General features: G+C 38.8%; 2 protein-coding genes across 5 annotated transcripts in view; one reads left to right on the plus strand and one right to left on the minus strand.

Annotated features, from left to right (window-relative positions):
* PAQR3 (progestin and adipoQ receptor family member 3) overlaps positions 1-8,661 on the plus strand; it is a 29,580-nt gene extending 20,919 nt beyond the window's left edge. For both annotated transcript variants that reach the window (XR_003608725.2, XM_028100762.2), the window contains one exon: positions 4,998-8,661. The gene's annotated coding sequence lies outside the window, so the exon portion shown is untranslated. The remainder of the gene's footprint in view (positions 1-4,997) is intronic.
* BMP2K (BMP2 inducible kinase) overlaps positions 428-15,804 on the minus strand; it is a 136,784-nt gene continuing 121,407 nt past the window's right edge. For 2 of the 3 annotated variants that reach the window (XM_028100759.2, XM_088021141.1), the window contains exon 16: positions 428-6,460. In XM_028100759.2, the coding sequence (XP_027956560.2) occupies positions 5,028-6,460 (1,433 nt within the window). In that variant the 3' untranslated portion in view covers positions 428-5,027. The remainder of the gene's footprint in view (positions 6,461-15,804) is intronic. The other variant, XM_028100760.2, reaches the window with a different exon arrangement.

Below are 15,804 nucleotides of genomic sequence, written 5' to 3' on the forward strand. Positions count from 1 at the left end.
GGAATTCGCTATTCAAAATAAATAGCTCTAATTGCAGGATGTATTTTTCTCTAAAGAAGTTAACCATAACTGAATTTGAACAGTGGTACATTCCACACTTCGTACAATTTACTAAAAAGACACAAAGCCCTTATTCTTCCATGTAACTTCAGGTGTTACTAAGTCAAAAAAAAAAAAAAGTTCATAACAAGATGAATCTTTCCACCAGCCACCAATCTAAAAACTTCAGTTTGTGAAATAATACGTAAGATAATGCAATCTTGACACCAAACTTAGTCCACCAGTCCAATAAACAGGTTTTCTCTTTAACATTTTAACGTGCCAAAGCCTCTTTTCTGACATAATCAAGGATTACAATATTTTATTTAACCAAATATTTTTTAAGTTATATACATTACCAGTTTTTAAGAAGCTTAAATAAATTATACACAATGCAAAAGCAATGCCAAACATTCAAAAGGTACTTCAAAGTCATGTTTTTGCCTTACCTTCATTATTATAATTATCAGTAATTGTAGTGCCTGAACAAATTGTGCTATGAAGTATTTTTGCTGCAAAAATGCTAGGTCACAATAGGTTTTCTTACTTAAATCCTACACTCTGAGTTTTACCCTAAGAACAGAGATCTAATCCTATCCATTTTTCTATTCCAGTAGCTGGAGCATAATAGGTGCTTCATGTCTGTAGTGTGAATAAAAGAACTGAATAGAAGTCTACATCCAAAACATTTAAGACAAATAATGAAAAACTCCAAAGTCACTAATTATAAAGAATATGCAATCCATTTGGGATTTATTGCATTTAAAGAAAGCAGATTATTAAAACAGTAGGTATGATAAATACAGTAAGAAAATAATTTTAAATTTCAAACAAAACAAAGTGAATGAGGGACAGAATTCAGTCGAGAAGAATAAGCAACATAATGGCAATAAAGTCGTAAAATCAGTTAGTGCTTAATTAGATGTAGAAAGAAAAAAAAAAAGCAACTGATTCTATCTCATAAACAGTTTCCCAGCTATATTTGAGGATTGAAGTTACTTTAGAAAGTATGTTTTGTAACAATCAGAAATATAATAAGCACGTAAATCAGGTTTATTAAAAGTTATTTGCTTAGTGGTACATAAAAGGCTTCAGAAAATTCAAGTTTAACAAAAAATGGAAGTTTAATCAAAGAAAGTGCACTTAAAGCTGTTTGCCAGCAATTTAAAAAGTAGCTTACTATTACTGTACTGCTTACCATTAGATGACCTTCAATCACAAAAAGAGAGCAGGAAAAAAAAGTTCTTTCAAAAGTAGCACAATCGATTTTTAAATAAAAATAACCCCAAATGATGACCCATTGCATTTTCATCTGTCTACCTCATTCTTTTAGTGGCTTTTATAAAACCTCCCTAGGAGTGAATGTTCTTTTAGTAATGATTGTGGTTGCAATTCCATTTAAAAGTAAAAATTCACATTAACTCCACAGTAGAGAGATGTGACATGTGCATGCATGCGTGTGTTTATATATTTTTCTCAATATATAGACACCCTGGTGTATACAAAAGTTTTCAAACATAATTTTTATTCTCACAGTAGATATGTCATCTCATTCTCACAGTAGATCTGTCAGCTCAGTATCAGACCTAACAATAATGAGTGATTTTGCTAAAAGGGAAGAAAAAGTTAACTGCACATTCTACACATATTAAAACAAATGTACCAAACTCTTCAGACCTAGTGATATTAATACATGTGTACCTTCTAGCAATGCTTATATGAAGTACCAAAACCTAAACTAAGCAGAGTAGCCAAATAGTAAGAAAACTGCTCTGCCTATGAACATCAGAGCCAAAGGGGGGCTCCGCCTTACTCTTTCCACCAGCAGTATGAGAACAACAATCTATTACCGTTAGACAATAAACAGGGTGGGATCAAAAGGTGTGTCTATCTACAATTCCAAATAATGTCATAACTGTGCCCAAGTACACATTCAGGGATAGGTGGTAGGTCAGTGGAAGAATTACACAATTTCCCACTGATACTTCTGAATAAATATTCTAGCCAGTTAAATTTTCATCTGGCCTAAAACCTTTCTTCCTCCACCTAATACATATACCAAGCAACTTTTGTGTCTCAGCAGATACATTCTTCCATGCCATAAAAGCTGATCTTTTTAACACTAACAATTGTGAAGTGATATTTAAAAAGTTAACTGAATGGTCCACTTTTAAAACGATTATTCAAAATCAACAAGCATTATTAAAGCTGTTAGGACAGAAATAACTTTGGCCTCAGATTTTTGCTAGCTTCATAATTTACTTCCCTTAGCGTGATGTTCAAGTATTACAGGTTTAGTTATGACTACTTTACGTACAAAAGCACAGAGGACACCTGATTAATAATAGGAAAATAATTTCAACTCTCCTTCCTTAAACAAGAATTGGACCATCCCATAATAGAACCAAACTTTTACTGAACATTGTGTCCCAAGTATGTGTTAGGCTCTTTCACGTGCCTTGAGAGTCTCATAATTCTCATAAGGGAATTACCTGGGCATCACGAGAGTGACCTACATCCTAACGATAGTGGGAGGAGATAATGAAAAATGGAAAGCAACCCTAATCCTGTACTCCTTGGAAAATGCCTTTACTTCAACACACAGGAATCTCCCCATTTCTATCCTACTGGGTCCCCTGTCGAATCCTAATGTTTCCTCTGAGCTATAATCTCAAAAGAGGAAAGTCACTGGGCTGTAATATAATAAACATACGGATGGAAGTATTTTAAACAATGTCAAAATTGTTTCTTTAGAATTCATCTAACTTTATAAGCCCGAAGTGCCTACATCAGTGTCTAAATCACTTAAAATTATTCAGTGTATTGAAAAGCAAGTGTAAGCAAGGCCTTGGTATCAGACACAATCTAAGTATTTCATGTTTACATCCCAAGGAGACCACATTAATTCATCTACTACCCCTTTTAAATTATAAAACTCATGAGGTCTAGCAGAGACCAAGGCCAAGGACTAAAATAGTCAAAAGCATACCGTGTACACATCAACAAATTTTCATTAAAAAAAAAATTGTTTGATACAAACCTACCATGAATTTACTAAATGTAATCATCAACTCTTCACTTTTAAAAGAAAGTATCACTTGAGTCTACTCTGTAAAGTTTTGAAGAACACCTACTTAAGCATTTGCATTAGCAGTATTAATCAACCTGAGAATCAGGAAAAAAAAAAAAGGTGCAAACATAATATTTGCCTTTGGCACAAGGACAAGTAATTGGTGCAGTCGGGGCTCTAAAAATACAACTCTTAAGCAGTAATATAATGCTTGGTCTGCCTCTGCTACACTGTGATTCACATATTTGCTTCCCTGTTTGTCCACAAATTTGTATCTAAAATATAAAAGAGAAAAGAAACAATAAAAATGAATATATAGTTGAGTAACATATACTTTGCTTCTTTCCAAGTTTAGAACTGTGAAAACAGGCAAATAGCTCATCCCATTTGGGGCACTATAATTAAGATATTCTAATAAGATTACTCATAAAATACACTTTAATTGGGTTCAAAGAAAGTTCATTTAAAGTATAGCAATCAAGAGTGCCAGTTAATAAGAGTTTCCACCCCTTTTTGTAAATAGCTTTATCAGTTCTAGAAACTTCTAAATGTTGATAGGGAAGGACAGTTAATTATAACTTAAAATAGCTGGAGACACAGGAAGCACAGATACTGTATTCACATTAATTCATATAGTAATTTCTATCTTATTAAACAATTTCTATAAAATCTCAAGTTTCTAATTAGGATTTGGGGTGTAAAAAAAAGGCAATTTGGTAGCTGGGTTCTTTTCACTAGAGACGCATCAACTAGCAGAACTGAGATGCTAGTTCCCATCTCACACCTTATAGCCATGTTAAGATCTTGCGTATTAGTGCAGAGGTACTTGGAGCAGGATGCGTGAGTCCTGCCTATAAGGCTTTATGGGTTTCACTGTTCTGTGCACTTTATTAAAACTACTCCACCCTCCCAACCTAACTAGAAAGTTGTTGCTCGTGACTTGGGGAATATTTGGGGAAGGTGGTAATTTAATAAAGTACATTATTAAATGCAACATGATTTTATGTTGTAAACGTCTTAAAAACAGGGTTTCAGCTACATTTTTTTTTTCCTGAAGTACAATTTCTATACAACCCTAGTCCTCACTCCCCATTTTTCCAACAATCTGCTTTATTAGGGACATGACAGTAAAAGTTTTGAGCAAGAAGCCATTCAAAAACAATATATAAAGTGTTCCTGAAGTAAGTTTTTTTTTTCTCTCTCTTCAGTATCATTTTTTTTCTTTTACATTTTCCACACGTCAGGTATTTCTCTTTAGTTTTTGTCCTAGGCTTCTGTGTAGATGTTCCATATTAATGGCACTTGTTTCTAAAAATGCAACAGTTTTAGGCACAATAGTCAGTTACTTCTGGCTCTGCTTTGTCAAGAACGGTGTAAGGACTAAATCTCTGCTCTCTCCAGGTATTAACTTTTTAATTCTTTAGGAGAACCAGATTTTGCTTTTACTGTGTGGAAATTAGAAGAGACCTTTAAAAAATCCACAAATGCAACCTGTGTATGTACAATAACCTTAGTTTTACACGCTGGATCCTGCCATGAGCCCAGAATATGCACACACAAGTGACATTCTGTTCTAAAAAGAATGACACAGCTTTCCAGTCCCTTTTCAGTGGCTACACAACTGGAAAGGTGGCACGTGCTTTCCCGGGATTTCCGTGGAGTCACGTCTGGTGGCTGAAACCCAGGGTTAGAGCGAGCAGTCGAGCTCCCTTTTCTCCTGCATGGAAAAGACAGCGAGTCACTACCCTGTGGAGATACTTCCTTTTTCTATTTGGTTTATTTAAAAATTCACCTATATTGATTGACCTGTAAGAGTGAATGATATAAAGAGCTATACAAATAAATTTTCTTTCAAATTCATAAAACTATTCATACTTTTTTGAAACAGGAGTTAATGCCAAGAGTCCGCCAGAAGTATCTACTGTTTAGAAGGAAATGGAGCAGCACCAAATGGGTCTAATTCGACTGACTGGGACTGTGGGGGCTGATGTGAAGTGATGCTTTGCACTACAAGTTCTGTAAAGGGCACGGCACCGAAATCATCCATTTTCAAGGCATCTGTACTATGGAATGAGCCATGCAGTGAATTGGGTCTGGGCCGCCCAGGCAGGCCGGGGTTGTGATCGGCACGGATGTCACTCAGGCCCTGATGTGGAGGGTGCCACGGCAGGTCTGGAGGATGGAAGGGCTTGGCACCGAAGGGGTCCAACAGACTCTCCTCAGGCTGCAGGCCATTCCCTCTGTCTTTCCCATCGGTTAGTGCAATGCTAATGTTCTCCTTGGAGTCTGAGATGGTTAAAAATTCATTGCTACTTTGAGAGTCTCGGCGGCCCACCTTTTTGTGCCTGCGAGCCCTCTCTGGAGTGCGGTAGGTAGGCTTCACGGTCTTCTTCGTGCTGGTTGGCGTGCCGTGATGCCGCTTGCCATTACTTTTGGGCAGATCCTGCTTTGTGCGCCTCTGGCGAGAAGACAGTTTCTGTAAGCTTCGCTGTTTGACTTTTTGCTGTTGACTCCCAGTTATTTCCTCAAAGGGCACAAGCCCAAAAAGGTCCTCATTGCTGTCACTTTTGCTTGTTGATGTGGGAAAGGGCTGAAAGGGAGTGGAGCCAAAGATATCTACACTTTTCGGACAACCAGGGAGGGTTTGTGCTTTGGGCCCCACTGCACGGCAGTCTGGTACATTCACCTTCTTGCTGAAGGGTGCCTTTGTGAATACATCAAATTCCTCCTGCTCTAGACCCACAGTAGGACAGAGGGGCTGTTGACAGAAGTTCTTTTCATTCTTCCGTTGGTGAGGCTGTTGAGCACGCACTGCAAAGAAGGGGACAGCGCCAAATACATCAAACTCCTGTTTAGGAGCCTCCACTCCAACATCAGAAGGCAATCGGGTTGGGGTGAGGAGTGTGTTAGGAGGATCTTGCATTGGTCCACTGCCAGATTTGTCTCTGTAGACAGGGCTCGCATCACTGTACTTTACTTTGGCCTGCTCATAATCAGAATCAGAGCTATGTTTCTCTTCTTCCTCATCTTCAGAATCCATGAGGAGAGGCCTATGACCCAGATTTTCCGGTTCAGTATCATCATCATTAAAATCTTGTTCTCCCTGAAGAACTTCTTCATCCTCCTGTTCCTCCTCTTCGCTGCTCTTAGGAGAAGGGGGATCTGATTCAAAATCACTTTCAGACTCATCGTTCCCCTTCTGCACTTGACCCTGTACTAATGAATTCTCTGAGGTTTTCTTTCCAGTCCGGTGGTCTTTAGATACTGGACTTGCTTTTCTATTCTTGATAGGGTTTGCAGAACTATTTTCTTGATTCATGGATGAATGTTCAATTTTCTTTTCTGGAGAACCTGCAGGTTCAAAGAAAAATTATTATAGCATTACAATACATTTCAAGAACCATTTGCACTAAATATGCAAGAACACAAGGCATTACAAATCCCTCATACCAGTTCACTTAGAGAAAATAATGTCATTTCTTTGGTCTTTAGGCTTAGGGAACGCACGTGTCCTCGACTAGACAGTTAGGTCCTCTAGTGCAGAGATTTACTTGCCTCTGTACCCTACACACTACCTACTCACCAGAGGCCCTCACTGACAGCTAGGTTTTATTTATGGTACCCAGAAGAGGACTCTGAATATAATACACAGGCAGATTTTCTTCTCCAACCTTCCAAGTAAGATTATTCAGCTAATTGCCCCTACTCAGAATCCCACATTTACCAAACCACATTCTGCTTATATTTCAACTCCATTATAAAGTTTTCCCAAAGAGATCAACAAGCAGGAAGAGCTTGTCTGCTCTGTTTCACTGTAACTTTTTTTAAAAATTAGCATTCTGGTCGTCTTACGACCTAGGTTAACATGAGTGCCTCCCCATAATCTGATCAAAGCCAAGGACCCAGCACTGAACCAAGACCGTACCGAGGACATCTGCCTTCTCTAAATGACACAGCTTCCTTTAACTGTCTTATCTTCACTACTAAACATTCCATTAAAAGCATGCTACCTTTAAAAAAAACTTAACTACCAATATGTTCACTGTACGATGCATAGTAAAACCATCAAATATAGTGCTTTACGATTTCACTGTATGGTATATAATAAAGACTGTATTAGTTACACAAAAGTATACTACCCTCCCCATATATTGACGTATTGAATTATTTTCCAGATGTAGGGATCAATTTGAACTGATCCAACCACATATCCAATCATTCTTCCCTTCCTTTGACTAAGATCAGATATCTTCAAAATAATTAGCTAGGGTTGGAAATTTAGTCTAGTCATGAAAAGTCATCACCTTATGATGGAAGGACCATTACTTTCCTGTTATTAACATGGTCCTTATCACATATGATACTCTTCAGTTCTTACCTTCTCTTTAGAAGTCAATACTATTGTCTTCCCACCTCCCTGACTATTCCTTCTTGGTCATACATAGAGACTTCTCTTTCACGAACACTTCCATATGCATACATGTTCTCTAGGGTGCTATCCTTGGCTTTCTCCCTCTTATGTCCTCCCGTGGTCTTAAATACTTCTATGTTAATTGCCACATACACCATCATGACTGGATCTCTCTAATACTGACCACGAATACTTATCTTACTCATCTAATACTTATGAATATGTATCCTACTATTACTTCAAACTCAGTAATTTCAAAAGAGATCATCTTTCCTCTTAAAATGTGCTCCTCATCAGTTCCCACTAAGCTGTAAACACTTCTAACTAGTTCTGAAATCAACAGAAGTCTGGAAATCATCTTCCTTCCTCATGAGTTTGTGTTTTTAAACTCTTGAATCTGTTCCCTCCAGTACCACGTCCCTCAAACTACTCCTCCATCCTGCCACCAGAATGATTTTTCTGAAACACTAATTATGTGGCTACAGCTTAAACCCATTCAGTGGCTCTCTAAAGTCCCAACCCTTAGCCCAGCACAGGGGCCCCATCTCTGGATTCTGTCCTCCCACATCTTTAGCCTCAGACCTTGATGTCTTCCATGGGTATATAGCTCCACCTGACACATTTAGATTTAAAAAAATTATTTTGAGTTATCCTGCTATCCAACCTCTTAATGTTTGCTATCAGAAACTGAGGAACCTAAAAGATTTGGGTTTCAAGGAGCACTCTGCTGTTTTAACATCTCTCTACCATTGTCACACCACCCCCTGGTAGGAACATCCTTCTGGCACTCCCACTCCCGCCCGACTTGCCTAGCGGACCTGGCTGTGTTTCAAGACCCAGCCCATGCCGGAGCCCTGCAAAGACACCCCTTGAAAAATACCCCTATTTGGGACTCCTGATGAACTTAGAACAAGCCTTAATTGTACTATATTACAATTATTTGTTTGTCTGTTTTCCCTACTTGATTATTACCTCCTAGACACAGTCCTATTTATCATTTACCTCACATCATTCTTTTCTATCCTAGCATGTGGTGAATCAATATTTGTTGAATGAAACAATAAGTGACTACTCTGAGCTCATAGCTTTGGACGCATATCCAATACATTCAGAATACAATAAAGTTACATTAAAAAATGAACTCTTTACATCTGCAGATTTTTTTAAGCTCAGAATTCAGTCACTGAATTTTTTAAGTTTAACAAAAAATGTTTGTTACATTGGTGAATAAACACAGTCTCTACCTTCAGGAGTTTACAATCAAGTGTGGGAGACAGTACAAGGACTGGCACTCTGAAATAACAGAGAAGTAGTGCAAGTCATGGGGCGGGGAAACGGGTACAGAAACCTACTCTGGACAGTCAGCAAAGGCCTCCCTGAGGAGATGCCGGTTAAGACTGAACAGTGAGAAGGAGCCAGCCACGCAAAGGACAGGCAGAAAGCTGCTCCAAGGAGAAGCTAGGGCATGTGTGAAGGCAAGAAAGCAGTTGGCACGTTTGAGGAACTAAAAATAGGCCAGTGTGAATGGAGTACAGTGGCAAGAGGAATACGAGGCAGGAAAGAGAGGGGAAGGGAGCAGCCTGTGAAGGTGCCTTTCAGGCCATGAGAAGGAGTCTGGATTTTGCTCTAAATTCGGTATGCAATGGGAAGCCGTTACAAGGCTTTATTTAAAATGGGTGTCATGATCAGATTGATATTTGAAACATAACTGACTGTGTAGAAAAAAAGGCTGAAAAGAGAGATACGAAAGTGAGGAATCAGGGAGGAGGAAATGGTAGAAATTAAAGCCAGAGATTCTGGTGGCCTGGACGACGGTGGTAGCAGGCTAAGTAGCAGTGAAGAATTAGAGACTGAGGAGGGAAACTCTGTGGAAGGATGGTAGTGCCATTAATACAGACAGAAAAGAGTGAGTAAAGAATAAGAGGGAAAGTAGAGATTACCAAGAATCAGGTTTTGGACACAGTGCTTGCTATTTGTGATGCATTAAGTGCAAATAGTAGATACCTGTGGTTTGAGGGCAACGGTTAGTTTTTGACTGGAGACTAGAGATTTGGGAGTCCTCCTCATGTAGACCGTATGCGGAGAGAGTTACAAGTCTGAAGGAAATCACTTAGGAAGTGAGTACAAAACAGAAAAAGGGGACCCAACACTGAGCCCTCAGGTATAACACATTTAGAAGTCAGCAGAACCACCTACAAAGCTAACTGCAAAGTACAGAGAGGAGGACCAAAACCAGGCGAGTGCAGTGTCAGGGAAGCCAAGAGAGAAGTGCTTCGGAGGACAGAGGAGACAACCGAGCTGGGTGAGGCAAAGACGTGCAATAAACTGAGGATAGACAATGGCCACTGACTGTGGTCGGTCCAGGCAGATTGTTGGCAACCTTGAAGTGAGGAGTAAGGCTGAGGAGGAGGGGGAGAGAAGACATGGGGAATTCCATCAGGTTCTACTTAAACATAATCTTCATCCATTATTCATCTACCAGTTCCATGAAACCAGCCAAGAGCTAAATGCTGTATCTTTACAAATTTACAATAGGCTTATCTTAAATCCTAACAGATTAAAACCAAATCAGATACAGATTCTCAAGTTTGACTTCTCCCCCATACAGCTTACTTCTGATACTAAAAACAAAGATGACGTTTAGATTAGCTGTAGAATTTATTTTTGTGAATTTTCATTCAAAAGAAAAAAAAGTGTAATGGCAAAGACAATCATCCCTCACGTTGGGCAGTTCCTCTATGATAGTTTAATGTCTTACTTCAAGCTCCTTACCCCCCAGAAAGCCACAATGTGTACCCATCGTACCTGCTCATGGACACCTCCAAGAACATTCCATAATGTTTTCCAAAGTGTATCCCGCAGAACATTATTCCTGTTTCAAGAACCAAACAGCTCTGCAGTCTCATGTACCTGAGTTTATAAAATGCTGCTATGTAATGTGCCTCTACCTGGAAAATGCTCACTAAAGGTGCTGTCAAGTCCTACACAAAAGAATCTGCTTAATCTTATGAAATCCAGGACTTCCCAAATTTGCTTCACTACACTTTTATGTACAAGTAGCACCCAGTAGAGCCTTATAAACGATTTTGCAAAATACATTCTGGAAAAATACTGCTTCTACAACTTTTTCTTTTCCTTTCTTTTTTAAAGATTTATTTATTTGAGAGAGGGACAGCAAAAGGGGAGAGTGAAAGGGAGAAGCAGACTCCCCGCTGAGCGGAGAACCCAATAGGGGCCTCGATCCCAGGACCCTGAGATCATGACCTGAGCTGAAGGCAGATGCCCAACCGACTGAGCCACCCAGGTTTCCCTGCTTCCACAACTTCTCTGAGAAATTCCATTTCTAGGGCACAGAGATCTTGGGACAGAGTCCTTCAGTTGACTTTCTCTGTGATTCTTCTATTTTAATCCCAGTCTTCTAAATTAATTGTTTCCTGTACAGGAGCGCACTGCAGGGATCTGCTGGGTTTGGAGACTCCACACGGGGTCGGGTGCCAGAGATAGAAACGCTCGGTCACAGGCCGACTGAGCATGGAGTGTGGCCGGAGACCAGGGAGACAGGAGTGATTGCTTTTCTCTGAGGGTGCACTGAGGAGTGGGGCCCCGAGTTCTCGGCTCCTCCAGGGCGCAGATTGGGAGGCCGCCGTTTTCACTCTTGTCCTCCAAAGCTGTACAGAAAGCTTGCAGGGAACAAAAGCTCCCGAGAGCAAACCCGAGCAGATTACTTAGCCTGCACTGGCTGGGGCGGGGTAATTCCACCTCCAGCAAAGACATTTGGGAACCACGGCAAAAGGTCCCTCCCCCAGATGATCAGCAAGAACAGCCAGCCAAGACCAAGTTTACCAATCAATGAGAATGGCAGAACTCCAGAGCTAGGGGAATACAGCACATAGAATTCATGGCTTTTTTCCCGATTCTTTAGTCTTTCAAAGTTAATATATTAAATTTTCTTTATTTTTTCTATTTCTTTTTAATTTTTTTCCTTTTTCAACAAACATCAATTCCTTTAAAATTTTCTTAATTTTCATTTTTACGATCATATTCTATCCCTTCATTGTATTTAATATTATTTTTTGTATATATATAAGTTTTTCTTTCTTTAAAATCTTGGGATACAGTTTCTTCTAACAGACCAAAATATACCCTAAATCTAGTGTATGGCTTTGTTCTAGTCTCCCGCCTGATCATAGTCTTTTTTTTTTTTTTAATTTTTGTTATTTCCTTTTTCAAACAACTTCTTACCCTATCAATTCCTTTTTTAAAATCTTTTTTAATTTTCATCTTTACAGTCATATTCCATCCCTTCGTCGTATTTACCCTTATTTTTGTGTGTATATACATGTTTTTCTTTCTTTAAAATTTTGGGAGGCAGTTTCTTCTTTTTCTTTGATCTGTTCTTCTAACAGACCAAAATAAACCCAAAATCCAGTGTGTGGCTCTGTTCCACTCACCAACCTGATCATATTTTTTTTTTCTTTCTTTCTCTCCCCCACTCCAACCCCCGTTTTGGGTCTCTTCTGATTTGTGTATATTTTTCTGGGGTCATTGTTACCCTTTTAGCATGATCTTGTTCATCTATTCTTCTCTGGACAAAATGACAAGACAGAAAAACTCACCTCAAAAAAAAGAACAAGAGGCAGTACCAACTGCCAGGGACCTAATCAATATGGACATTAGTAAGATATTGGAACTACAGTTCAGAATGACGATTATAAAGATACTAGCTGGGCTTGAAAAAAGCATAGAAGATACTAGAGAATCCCTTTCTGGAGAAATAAAAAAACTAAAATCTAACCAAATCAAAATCAAAAAGGCTATTAATGAGGTGCAATCAAAAATGGAGGCTCTTAACTGCTAGGATAAATGAGGCAGAAGATAGAAGACCAAATGATGGAGAATAGACAAGCTAAGAAAACGAGAGATAAACAAGTACTGGATCACAAGGGGAGAATTCGAGAGATAAGTGATACCATAAAGTAAAACAACAGAATAATTGGGATCCCAGAAGAAGAAGAAAGAGAGAGAGGGGCAGAGGGTATATTGGAGCAAATTTTAACAGAGAACTTCCCTAATTTGGGGAAGGAAACAGGCATCAAAATCCAGGAGGCAGAGAGAACCCCCCCTCAAAATCAATAAAAGTAGGTCAACACCCAGACATCTAATAGTAAAACTCACGAGTGTCAGAGACAAAGAGAAAATCCTGAAAGTAGCTCGGGACAAGAGGTCTGTAACCTACAATGGTGGAAATATTAGATTGGCAGCAGACCTATCCACAGAGACCTGACAGGCCAGAAAGGACTGGCATGATATATTCAGAGCACTAAATGAGAAAAACATGCAGCCAAGAATACTATATCCAGCTAGGCTGTCACTGAAAATAGGAGAGATAAAAAGCTTCCAGGACAAACAAAAACAAAGAATTTCCAAAACCAAACCAGCCCTACAAGAAATATTGAAAGGGGTCCTCTAAGCAAAGAGAGAGCCTAAAAGTAACATAGACCAGAAAGGAAACGAGACAATATACAGCAACAGTCACCTTACAGGCAATACAGTGGCACTAAATTCATATCTTTCAATAGTTACCCTGAATGTAAATGGGCTAAATGCCCCAATCAAAAGACAAAGAGTATCAGAGTGGATAAAAAAACAAGACCCATCGTTATGCTGTCTCCAAGAGACTCATTTTAGACCCAAAGACACCCCCAGATTGAAAGTGAGGGGGTGGAAAACCATTTACCATGCTAATGGACATCAAAAGAAAGCTCGGGGGGCAATCCTTATATCAGATTTTAAACCAAAGACTATAATAAGAGATGAGGAAGGATACTACATCATACTTAAAGGGTCTATCCAACAAGAAGACCTAACAATTTTAAATATCTATGCCCCTAACATGGGAGCAGCCAATTATATAAGCCAATTAAAAACAAAATCAAAGAAACACATCAACAATAATACAGTAATAGTAGGGGACTTTAACACCCCCCTCACTGAAATGGACAGATCATCTAAGCAAAAGATCAAGGAAATAAAGGCTTCAAATGACACACTGGACCAAATGGACTTCACAGATATATTCACAACATTCCATCCCAAAGCAACAGAATACACATTCTTCTCTAGTGCCCATGGAACATTCTCCAGAATAGATCACATCCTGGGACACAAATAAGGTTTCAACCAGTACCAAAAGACTGGGATCATTCCCTGCATATTTTTAGACCACAGTGCTTTGAAACTAGAACTCGATCACAAGAGGAAAGTTGGAAAGAACTTAAATACATGGAGGCTAAAGAACATCCTACTAAGGAATGAATGGGTCAACCAGGAAATTAAAGACAAATTAACCAAATTCATGGAAACCAATGAAAATGAAAACACAACTGTTCAAAATCTTTGGCAGGCAGCAAAGGCAGCCCTAAGAGGAAAGTATATAGCAATACAAGCCTTTCTCAAGAAACAAGGTCTCAAATACACAACCTCACCCTACACCTAAAGGAGCTGGAGAAAGAACAGCAAATAAAGCCTAAACCCAGCAGGAGACGAGAAATAATAAAGATCAGAGCAGAAATCAATGAAATAGAAACCAAAAGAACAGTAGAACAGATCAACGAAACTAGGAGCTGGTTCTTTGAAAGAATTAGTAAGATTGATAAACCCCTGGCCAGACTTATCAAAAAGAAAAGAGAAAGGACCCAAATAAATAAAACCATGAAAGAGGAGAGAGATCACAACCAACACCAAAGAAATACAATTATAAGAACATATTATGAGCAACTATATGCCAGCAAATTAGACAATCTGGAAGAAATGGATGCTTTCTTGGAGATGTATAAACTACCAAAACTGAACCAGGGAAAAATAGAAAACCTGAACGGACCCATAATTAGTAAGGAAATTGAAGCAGTAATCAAAAATCTCCTAACAAACAAGAGCCCAAAGGCCAGATGGCTTCCCAGGAGAATTCTACCAAACATTTAAAGAAGAATTAATACCTATTCTTCAGAAACTGTTCCAAAAAACAGAAATGGGAGGAAAACTTCCAAACTCATTTTATGAGGCCACCATTACCTTGATCCCAAAACCAGACAAAGACCCCAACAAAAAAGAGAACTATAGACCAATATCCCTGATGAACATGGATGCAAAAATTCTCACCAAAATACTATCCAACAGGATCCAAAAGTAATTAAAAGGATTATTCATCACGACCCAGTGGGATTTATTCCTGGGCTTCAAGGTTGGTTCAACATCCGCAAATCAATGTGATACGATACATTAACAAAAGAAAGAACAAGAACCATATGATACTCTCAATAGATGCAGAAAAAGTATTTGACAAAGTACAGCATCCTTTCTTGATCAAAACTCTTCAGAGTATAGGCACAGAGGGTACATACCTCAATATCATAAAAGCCATCTATGAAAAACCCACAGCGAATATCATTCTCAATGGGGAAAAACTGAGAGCTTTCCCCCTAAGGTCAGGAACACGGCAGAGATGTCCACTATCACCACTACTGTTCAACATAGTACTAGAAGTCCTAACCTTGGCAATCAGACAAAAGAAAGAAATAAAAGACATCCGAATCAGCAAAGAAGAAGTCAAACCCTCACTCTTTGCAGATGATATGATACTTTATGTGGAAAACCCAAAAGATTCCACCCCAAAACTGCTAGAACTCATATAGGAATTCAGTAAAGCAGCAGGATATAAATGCACAGAAATCAGCTGCATTTCTATATACCAACAAGACAGAACAAAGAGAAATTAAGGAGTCAATCCCATTTACAACTGCACCCAAAACCGTAAGATACCTAGGAATAAATCCAACCAAAGAGGCAAAGAATTTGTACTCAGAAAACTATAAAATACTCATGAAAGAAATTGAAGAAGACACAAAGAAATGGAAAAACGTTCCATGCTCATGGATTGGAAGAACAAATATTGTGAAGACATCAATGCTACCTAGAGCAATCTACATATTTAATGCAATCCCCATCAAAATACCATCAACTTTTCTCAAAGAAATGGAACAAATAATCCTTAAATTTGTATGGAACCAGAAAAGACCCCGAAAAGCCAGAGAAATGTTGAAAAAGAAAACCAAAGCTAGTAGCATCACAATTTCGGACTTCAAGCTCTATCACAAAGCTGTCATCATCAAGACAGTATGGTACTGGCACAAAAACAGACATATCGATCAATGGAACAGAGAATCCAGAAATGGACCCTCAAATCTATGGTCAACTAATCTTCGACAAAGCAGGAAAGAATGTCCAA

Source organism: Eumetopias jubatus, unplaced genomic scaffold (assembly GCF_037043125.1).
Source record: "Eumetopias jubatus isolate StellerSeaLion01/CBP00866 unplaced genomic scaffold, mEumJub1_p1.0 scaffold_2, whole genome shotgun sequence".
NCBI classification, from domain to species: Eukaryota; Metazoa; Chordata; class Mammalia; order Carnivora; family Otariidae; genus Eumetopias; species Eumetopias jubatus.